This window comes from Chelonoidis abingdonii, chromosome 5 (assembly GCF_003597395.2).
Source record: "Chelonoidis abingdonii isolate Lonesome George chromosome 5, CheloAbing_2.0, whole genome shotgun sequence".
NCBI lineage: Eukaryota > Metazoa > Chordata > Testudines > Testudinidae > Chelonoidis > Chelonoidis abingdonii.
Genome location: NC_133773.1, coordinates 45,024,059 through 45,035,323, shown reverse-complemented (window position 1 = coordinate 45,035,323; position 11,265 = coordinate 45,024,059). Strand labels below are relative to the sequence as shown.

The 11,265-nt window shown below is 36.2% G+C and overlaps 1 protein-coding gene across 1 annotated transcript in view; it reads right to left on the bottom strand.

The window, feature by feature from the left end:
* The window catches only part of FAT4 (FAT atypical cadherin 4), a 230,837-nt gene that overhangs the window by 61,843 nt on the left and 157,729 nt on the right, over positions 1 to 11,265 (bottom strand). The window contains exons 7-8 of the mRNA XM_032775006.2: positions 8,577 to 8,757; positions 1,717 to 1,967 (exon numbers count right to left, since the gene is read on the bottom strand). Coding sequence (XP_032630897.1) covers positions 1,717 to 1,967; positions 8,577 to 8,757 — 432 coding nt within the window. The remainder of the gene's footprint in view (positions 1 to 1,716; positions 1,968 to 8,576; positions 8,758 to 11,265) is intronic.

The following is an 11,265-nucleotide window of genomic DNA, read 5'->3' as shown; positions in this document are numbered from 1 at the left end:
TAGTTTGAGGGGATTCTAAAATGTCCTTTTAGTTGAAGCTTGGCATACAGGTTTTCAATTTTTTGATTTTTTTTTTAAAAAAAACATGTTTTATTTAATTTTATTTCCTGTTTTTTAATTTAGTGAAGTCCAAAGAAATTATGACTTTGACTGTATTTTGACATTTTTTTCTTTTCTAATTAAGAAAAAGTTTTATATTAAAAAATTGCAGGTCACAACCTGATAATATTGGATAAGTGATGTATGCTGCCTAAATGCATGAAAATGAAACCTTCAACAAGAAATCTACCCATATGTTGCTGATCTCAGATCAGCTGTGCTCAAAATGTATGAAGTTTCACCTTGCACTAAAAAGGTCTTTGTTGATATTATTGTTCTGAAAGGGGGAGGAAGTATGGACAAAACAAATCATTCCTTCAAAAACACAGTTTGGAATCACTAAACATTTCGAAGACTGGGCACAATTCCTGGCAATGTGATATTTTATTTCTTTTAAAGGAAAATAAAAATCTTCTATACAGGGAACATGTATGTTTGTATGTACAGAGCGTTAGAGCCTTGCAATGAGAGCAATAATATGCAATTTTGTAAATTTATGATACATGCAGTGATCATACTTTAAAACTTTCTTCTGTTCCAGAGTTATTCCATTTTAAATCTGGTAGAATCTTTCAGTTTACGACACTTTTTAATTGTGATCACTGTATGTATATGAATGTCTTGGGATTACTATGAGACAAAAACCTGCAAAGAATAAATATAATAATAAATCTGTATACACTTTAGAGGACATCATGGTGCCCCTGGAATGGTTATTTTAATCAGCTGAGTAGTGAATCCTACTGCAATCTCACTGCAATATAGTCTCTTAATTACACAATTTAAAAACCTCACTAAGTAATCACATCCATCCCTATATTTCAGGTATTTTATAAAGCTAATAAAAAACTGAATGAGCTCAGTTAATAATTAGACATCTATTATTTATGGAACATTATGATTTTTAAGAGGGATATTAACATTCTATATTTACTATATTCCACAAGTGCTCATCCTATGCATGAAAAATATTAATAAATGTGGCAATTCCAGTATAATTATTTTCCATTACTTAATCATTTTAAAAGTGTGTAACATACTGCAGATGATGTGCTACCATTTTAAAAATGAAATAATATTATCTGTAAACCAGAGGTGTACTTTACACTTTGGAAACACAACTTGAAAAAGGGACCTTTCCACCACAGAAGCTTGCATTTATTTTTCCGTCCAGAAAGAGGTGTCACATCAACTGCCCTGTATGCTTTTTCTCAATAATAAAATGTACAGAACTTTTTATCTTCAAAACTCTTTATAGAGATTAACTAATCTATCCTTACTTAATTATTGTTGTGGATTAATAACAAGCCAAAGAAAAATACTAGCTCTTCTGGATAACACTGCATATACTGTAACTAGTGAGCTTCAGAAGAGGATGATTTGATGTGGATGTGAAGAGAAAAAAACACAGAAGAATACATTATAATTACTAATCCAAACCCATTCACTGTCTCAACTCTGTTAATTATTTCCAACAGCAAGAGCCACAAACATGAGAGACAACATAAAATAGTTACAAGGCAATATATTTTACAAATTTCTTATGGAATGACCTATCACTTGATCAGTTTTTACATTATCCCATTAACTCCTGAAGGGCCACCATTATCAAATTACCTGAAGTTGTAGGTGATGGAATATGGGTGACATAAGGGTGGTGTTGAAATTTGGGAGGATTGTCATTCACATCGGCAACAGTGACAAGGACACTGGTAGAACTGGAAAGGGCTTTGGGAAAGCCACCATCGCAGGCCACAACTACTAAGGTATAGTTCTCCTTAGACTCTCTATCTAGTAATGCACTGGTGATGATCTGTCCTGTTGATGGGTTGATTGTGAATTGTGAATTACCACCAATAAGACTATAGCTGTTCAAAAGACAAAAGACAAAAAAAAGACAAGACATTTTCTATTAGTATTCTCATAAGAAAGAAACTCTATTATGATAATAATAAATATTTAAGCTACTAAACTACTATCATGCTGACCAATAATGTCTCATTGTTTCCTTGTGCTTTCCCATCTGTCTGTATCCATTTGTTTTCTCTTGTCTTATACTTGGACTGTAAACTCTTTGAGGCAGTGACTATCTTTTTGTTCTGTGTACAATACCTAGCACAATGGGCTCATAGGGCTTCTCTGTGCTATAGTAATACAAAGAAACAGTGTGTACTTAACTAAAAAAAGGGGTCGGACAGCTGCATCTGAGTTTGGTATTTTGCTGTGTATCCAAAGTTTTGGCCTCCAAATTGAACTATCCCAAAATGTTGTACAATTGTGTTGGGCAGCACTAGAGGCAGTATCTCTAGGAGATATGTAAGAAACTTTCCAGCTCCCCACCATTTGTGGTGCCAAAGAGTACACAAAGGTGGGAAACACTCATTAATACACCTAATTCAGCACTTCTCTAATTTAAACTTCTTCTCTGCTTTACAGACCTTCAATATTAGTATACTATGACACCTGCACAAAGGATCAACTCCAGTAAACGGCTCCTCTGGTTTAAGAGACTGTTTTAAATAATCCCCATCTTACTGGTGCAATTAAGTTTGATCTTAAATTAAAGACCATATTTACTAGGCAACTGAGGTTTGCTGATATTTTGGGTAGTCACTTAAGACAGGTTTCACTGCATTCCTTTTAGGACTTTGCTCAAGTTTGGGAACGCTCATTCAACACCTTTATGTTAACGTTATGGATGAAGACAGGAAATGATCTAAGTAGAATGGAGCCTGTTCTGATCTTTGAAATTAGAGTGAACCATTGGAGTTTGAAACTTGTTTTAAGTGACCCTTCAAGGGACTGACAAAATCTGGTTGCTTTATACAGATGAAGGTGGAGCAGAATTAACTTCAGTACATTTGGAGATAGAATAGAGCAGGCTCTCAGGACTGGAGCCTGACTGTTAAAGCTGACACACTGACAGACTAAATATTATCCCATAAGGCTGAGACCTGCCAATCTGAATCTGTAAAATGCAATGAGGAATAAAGATTTGTAAATAGTAGTAAGCATTTGTGAATAACAAAAGGATTGTTTTACTGTAAAATAGTAGAAAGAACTTCTAGTTTGAATCATTTTGTGGACTTGGGCAAAAGCCTGCTTTTGTTTTCACCAATTTAAATCCAGAGTAAATCACTTGGAATCAGTAGGGATAGATTGATGTTAAGCAAGAGGCCAAATTCTGCTCCCGTTTCCATGGCTTTTAATATGTCAAATCATGTATTTGTAAAGTCCTGATTGCCCAGAAAAAATGATGCTATAGCTTATTAGATAGGCTGGGCTCCATCTTACTGACACTCTTCGATTGTTTAGATGGATATATTAGATTTTTGTTTTGAGCAGAAGTATGGATCTTCAATGATATTTTGATGCATTGTGGATTATTATTTTTTTCCAGATGACCAGATAATATAATGAATTGTACAATTTTTCAAATGCAAACAAAAGGTTGAAGTGGACAATTCCAGTCTATGGTATTATAACCCTTATAAAAACAAAACATGTAATTGCAGGGAGAATTGCTTTTTCAGAAATGCCTGAATCAAAAGCAGCAGCACTGTTCAATCTAAATGTTTCTGTACTGATCCAGAACAAGAATGGTCGTATGAAAAAATACATAGAAATACTATTTTTGCTGCTTATTTTAAATCAAAATGGGTTATGACAGGAATATTCACATAGGCCAGGGCATTTCCTAGGGAATCAATAACCAGCTGGAAATAATGGCAATAAACTCTCCCAAGCAAGTCATTAATCCCCAAAAAATGCCCTGGGCATACTCATAATTGCCTAACTATTATTTAATAAGATGGCTATATGTAATTATTTACTAGCTAAAGAGATATTAGTCTGGGGTAGAATTCACCGTTATGCAGAAAGCCAGCAAAAGGCCTAATGAACTATTTAAGTTTCACTACACCTTCAAACTACAGACTGCATACTGGCAAATTTCACCTCTAACCTGAAGTGTCTTTTAACGCAGGCCGCTATGACAGTGCATCAGGCATCCTCTTTCTCATCTTATTTTTTGCCAATATTCTTGTTAAAGGACAACGCTAGTGTTTCCATGGAGAAAGACACCAGAAAGAAGTGTTTTTAAATTAAAAAAAATAACAAAGTACAGAGATCCACAATGTGCTGAACCTATATAACTCCATAGCACAGGTATGCTCCAGGACAGAACTTTGACATAATTACAAAAAACAAAGACAATCAGTATTGCCAACAACTGGCCACAAATCAAACCATTCTCACCCCAATCTGCCACCCCCATGTTCTGCCAATAAATTCATATTTATCCACTGACCATAATTTTTATCAAGATTCACAAGATTTTTATTTGTTAATATTGTGACTGCACCTAAAAGCAACAATCAAGTTTGCCTCATTGTGTCAGGAGCTGTACAAACATAATCAATCAGAATTACTGTCCTAAAGAGCTTATAATCTAAAAAGATGTGCCTTTCACTGTATCCTACAATTTACTAAACTCAGCTCTGGAGGACCTCAAGGAGTGCAACCCAGAGCCAAGGACTCTTCACCGAGACTGTCCTTTTAATAGTGGAGTCTCACAGCAATGTGAATTTCAGCCCATCACAGCTGCCATGATGCAGCAGAAGGGCAAGGTGGTTTGTTACAATAAAGTATACAATGGAAAATAAAAACATATTGGAATTACAAAATATTGCTACATTGTAGTCTTACATGCTTGTCCTTTGCAGGTACTGATTTACAAGGCCATGCTATATATTTACAAATCGTGGATTCAGTCCCGCAACTGACTCCACACTGGCAGACTCTTGAATCCATGTGGAATTCCACTGTCTTCAGTGGTGTTCTGAGCTGGCACAAGGGTTTGCTTCTGAGGAACCCCACTGAAGTCAATGGGACTTCGTGCGTGCATGGAGTCAATTGCACAACTAGAGTTTATGTTTGACATACTGTATTTATGAAAGGTGACCTAAACTCCAGGTATTAGTCCTGTGATAGGGTATATAAACCTCACACTGGACAACCAAGAGTTAAGGAACTGCTCTGGGCTCAGTCAGTCCTGCCCAGCCTCACCTGCAATGCTGCAGAAGGAGCTTAAAAGGGGAGCAGAACTAGGTTGCTGAGAGGGAAGAGAACAGACCTTCAACCCTCAGCTTCTAAGGAAAGGGTAGACTGCAGCCAGGAGATTCCCAGACAACCAGGGAGCTGCTACACCATATCCAGCCACAAGGAGGCACCAGCGGTGACTTGACCCCTTCATAATCCGAGAAAAACCATATTTCACAGCAAAATGGATATAATCCACTTCATATAAACTAGCTTCAAATATCCATGGGCTATATTCTCTGATCAGTTTACAGACCAAGTGATTCCTACACCCCGCTCCCTGGATAGAGGCCTAATAGTGCCGATTTACGTCAAGCATTTAGTCTTGTATTTTGACTTTGCTGTATCTGAATACTACTTAGACATAAGTTACAAGGCGCTGGGCTTCAGAATCCCATCTACTAGAAAACTGTGGCCACAGGGCACTCGTATAATGACTTTCCCTCTGCAGAATTCACTGCAAGCAAGGAAGATACTAACCATAGACTACAATTGAACAGGACCCCCAAATTATTCAAAATAAGATCAGCAGTAAGTAGTTGTATTACTACATGATCCTCTGGACATGGCCAGCTGTTCATGAAATGGCCTTGCAAAGTTCTGTGGAGTCCTGCATTCTGTCCTGGAATGACTTTTGTGACTGATATGCACAAAATTTGGTCTTTTCTTATATATCTACACGTGACCTTTGGGTGAAACACACCTGCATCAACCTTTTTTAATGACTCTAGGTTATATTACACAGAAAATAGAAGAAAAAGAGCTATACTTAGGATTTGCATATATATCATCAGGTTGCTTTTTCCCAGAGATTTATCTGATTCTTGCATAACTTGGGGTTGGGCTTTTTTTGTTTGTTTGTTTGTTTTGGGCTTGATGTGGGACTCTTGATTCAGAATTTTGCACAACAGTCTTGGAAATTAAAGAGCCAATTTTCAGAGGTGCTCAGGACTCACAACTTTAACAGAATTTACTGAAGCACCTCTGAAAAGCAGGCCCTAAATATTTAGTCCTTTATACCTTCTGCCAGAGTTTTGTGAAATCAAGTCTTACTGTAATTGTATATGCTATTACTACATGCATTATTTTGAATGATGAATCTGGACAAATAATGCCCAAGAAAATCAAAGTTTATCATAAGACTTAAAAAAAAAACCCAAACAATTTTGTTTTAAATGGCTACACTTGAAAGAAATATTTCTCTTTACTATTCCACTTTGGGATGACAGTGGATGAAATGAAAAAGATTGATAAATAAGTCCTCCAAAACAGCTCATATTACTTTAAAGACATCTGATAATTTCTGATCACCAGACATAAACACTATAATCTTTGCTTTGCAAAGTTCCTCTTCTGTAAGATAATAAGGCTTTCCAAAATCATGTTCTTGAAGTAAGATTGCATGGAATTGAAAGCTTAATTGTTGTAAATTTTATAAATATTACATCTGGATGCCTTTCAAGACTAAAAATGCCAAAAAAACAAAGTTCCTATTCTAGGCTTCAAGCAGGTTAAAAAGGAAATATAATATTTTGTACATGTTTACCTTTCTACAATCTAGTTCTCTGTATCTCTATATTTACGACCACAGTAATTTTATTCTGTACTTTGAAGACAAAAAGTAGATGAAATGGCAAAAGTGAATGACACTGAGACTATTTTTTAATCCCCATCCTGTGTATTTTAGGGCCCATAGATTTTTGTATTTGTATTCACAAAAGTTAAAAAGGAAAGGATTACTGGTCTGCTTCAATAGTAAGGAGTGATTAATAACTAATACAAGACTGCCTTCCATTCCATTACACATCAGTCCTCGGTGGGTAATGTTTAGCCTGTCACTGACACTTAACATCTTCATTATTCTTGTCTCTGAAAATGCTTATTGCCAGAGCTCAACAGTAGGAATTTGACCAGTTAAAAAAGATGATTGTGCCAGTAGAGCTATACAAAGCATTTGGCACATAAAAGAAAACTGCCAAACTCTCCCATTTCATAATTTTTTCTGAATGAGATAAAACAATTCACTTTTTGCCTTTTGTAGTATTTGTTTTGCTTTTTCATCACCAGACTAAGCACAGTAGATGCCCATGTATTTGCTCCACTGGCAACAAATCAAAGGAGGTCACCACATGAACATATATAAATGACACTGCAAGGTGGGTAATGATATTTCTGCTTCCAGAACCAATTCATCATTAAATGGCCTGTATATCTTCTGCAATATACAGAGATGCTTAATATGTTGCATGTTGGAGGCTATTCTAACTGCTAAGTCCTCCTCCTTCTCCTTCTTCTTCTCCTTCTTCTTACTGTTGAATCCAGTTTTCAAGCTTGGAGCTTTAAAATTGGGCACCTAAATTAATATTTAGGCTTAGTGGAATGGTACTTGAATACCTCACTTTAAACACCCAAGTCTGAAAATCTGACCTTAAAATTAGAAGCGCCGGAGAAAGTGCCATTTAGATCTGGATCTCACTAAGTTTAAGGTTTGGTAATTAAGATCAAAGCTGAATCAGGCTAGGATCCAGTGGAGAAACCAACTATTCTTGTGAGATTTTGGCCAAATACAAACTCAGAACTGAACAACAAACGTATACAATTTTACAATCAACCCCAGCACTAGTTATTGAGTTGAATTGGTATATAAGTTCTGAAATCCAAATTACTCCCCAATTTCAAAAGTCATCAGATGTAAACTTCTGGATTTGGTCAACCTTCAAGAATAATATTTTCTACTTTTTTAGTAACTTCCATCAACATAAAAATACTTTAGAAGCACTAATTAATTAAGCCTTCTTAATTACAACCTTTATATCCAATTGTGTCCCATCAGAGGGAGCTACTCTTGCGCAGATGAGGGCTGAATTGGACTTATATAGTCTTTTTTAAGACTATACAAAGTTAACAGGAAGCAGTGAGGTAACAAACTCTCTATCTCTGTTCCATTTCATCATGGATAGTCCCATTCATCTCCATTTTATTTGACATATTACTGCTATGTACACTAGTCCAACCTACAGCATTTGGCCAATTTATGGTCATTAGGCTGTGTGCTAAATATAGCTGCTTTATCCATGTTTCTCTTTGTATTTAGAGGGATCCAAAGTTTTAGAAATCAGTTAAACTCAGATGAGTTTAAATTCAATTTGCTTTTAACTTGGCATATTTTAAAAATAAATTGCAATATCATGTCTTCAGATTACCACCTTAGAAGATTTTTTAACAATCCCAGGTTTGATGAAACAATATTACCACGTACAAACCACCATCTTTACTTGTCTTTAGTATTTAGGTGGTGGTGATGAGCAGTAGGAAAAACCTTCATCTTCATGTGATACATCAGGCAGCATTAAATCCATCAAAAGTAAAGGCCATACCTGATAACTGCATTAATTGAAGCGTCAGCATCTGAAGAGTTTACTAGCAAAATATCCGCCCCTGTAGGTGCATCCTCTGGAATGGTGGTGGAATACATCTTAAAGGCAAATGTAGGAACATTGTCATTGACATCATCCACTGTGACAGCAATAGTTCCAGTGCCAGTAAGGGCAGGAGATCCTGGGGGGAAATGGGATTTAAAATGCTAGAGGTTACAAATACAACAATACTGATACTGGATATGCCACTCTTCATTTATAATGTAACACTTCAGCATGTTACAGATCCCAGAGCTGCAAAGCCAATTCAATGTAAAGAACTGGGTAAGTTTGTTGTTTAAATTAGGCCATTTGAGTACAAAGTACAAGTCACACACACACACAAAAGTTTTCAGTCTCATCTTATTCAAGAAATATTTTGTAGTGAAAGTTCCGTGCATAAAGATAAACTGGAAACCACATAGAAAGTCTTGTCTGTAACAATCAGGCCCAATTTGAACATGTGGTTGCTTTTTCTTTTTCTCTAATGGAAGTCTGTCATAGATGGCACACTGACAGCTTTGGAGACTCAAGCCCTCAATTTATTTATCCACAGAACAAATAAAGCAGAGGCAGTGGAATGTTAGTTTACTTCATTTCATTCCCTCAGTATGTCACAATCCTGACCTGGAGTGATCTTCTCTGAGGGCTGGAGGGTGGTTCAATTTCCAGACTCATTCAAACTTGATTTCTTTGACGAAACTACCAACAATGATGCCAATTAGTGCCAAATCAGATAGTGTTTACTGTGTTGTGGATACTGGTTTACAAGAAACTGAACTGAACTCATTTAACCTACGTTTTGTCTTGCCTTTATGTACTAATCTTTGCAGGATTTGAACAAATGAGAAATAGTGAGTGGACATCTCATGTTTAATCTGTGAGAATCTACTCTATGAACCCCTTCCTCTGTTAAATGCAAGCTAAAACACAGAAAATGTTAACAACAAGCCTTAATTATATTAGCTTCATCAGGATTATTATACTTACTCTGGGGAAAGGAACAAATACATTTATTCTGCCAAACAATTTAATCACTTCAGTAGTTTTCTGAGTCTGTCTTTCCCCATTTTGTCTATGAAACAATAAGACTATATTTCTCACTGTTTTAACTCTTATTAAAGGCTGCTGCAGTATCCTCTGGCCTCGAAGGATGAATCTGTGATGAACTCTATATCTGGACAGCTGCCAAAAACACCAGAGTACTTGAAGGATCTGTGCATAAAGCACAAAGGAAGGGAGTGAAAGAACTGCGAAGTGAAACTTACCAAAGAATTCCATACGCTTCACTTTAAAGTCTATTGCTCAGACAGGCTGGATCACAACACCGAGCTGGATGCTGCCAGCTCAAAGGGTGTATGTTTGACACCACTGATTTACACAATGCAGTTCTTTTTATGCTATGTATTGAGTAATTCTTTTCTGCCAATAATGTACTTTCAACTGGAAATTTTACATTAAGCCGTGAGTTTGATTCATTCTGTATGTACCATTTTCAGTTATGTCATTTAGCCAAATATTTGCCGATAGAAAAGGCTACAAAAAGTGTTCTTGACTGTTGAAATATTGCTCACTGAATGTTTATTTTTACTGCATTAAATGAAACAGAGTCCTCAGTTATTGCATGTGTCGGGTACAAGCATTCCAAATACATTTAATTGACTCATTCACCTGACAGTTAATGAAATGAAAAGTTGTTACATTTCACAGATGATTAGGTATTTCAGACAAACTAGAAAAATTAATCTAGGATAAATCATATTCAAATAGCATTAATAGTGGAACAAGCAGGAAAAGAAAGTCAGTTCACAGTAAAGGCTTGAAGTCCATCTTTTAAAAAGTAAATGTAATGCTTGCTAAAGGTAATGGACAGAGAGCACTGGAAACTCAAGCCCTTGGTTTATTCACAGAATAAAGAAATACAACACAACTAATGGCAACACAAGCTTCCCCACAGTGCTTGTTCAATGTATCTCAACACTAACCTGATGGGACTATCTAAGAGAGAGCGAGAGATGGTATTGTTACTTACACAGCAATTAAATCCGTGGCCTCTTAAGTGAAATGGTCAAAAAAAAGATGAAAATTAGTGATAAATTTAATAATGCTTTTGTAATGGTGATATCTGTCCATTAAAAATTGGATTGAGATCACCAACGTATTCCACACAGAGCATTGTCTAGCAAAGTTCTGGACACGTTCAATCTAGGTGGAATTTTAATTGGTAAAGCAGAAGACAGTACTGGAGTGAAATCCTGACCCTACTGAAGTCACTGGGAGTTATGCCATTGCCTATATCCCATAATATTTTCAGTCCTCTGAGCCATCCAGGAATCTTTAAAGTTTTCTTGTAATCCACCCTGTCCATCTTGAGTATTTCAGCAATCTTTTAACAAGTGGTGAACTGATGGCAAACAGAAGGGAACTAAAGATGGATTCTGAGTCTTGACCTTGCATTCCATCCTTTTGTGTACTGAAGGGCCCAATTCCACAACTCTTTTTTACATGTGTATTCTTTATTTACGCAAGCAATACAACTGAAGTTAATAAGAGTACTTGCATGAGTCAGGGATGCAGAAGTGGTTCCCAGGTTAAGATGTTTTTGACAATAATAAGTTACAGCTGCAACTTCATATTGAGTCCTGACAAC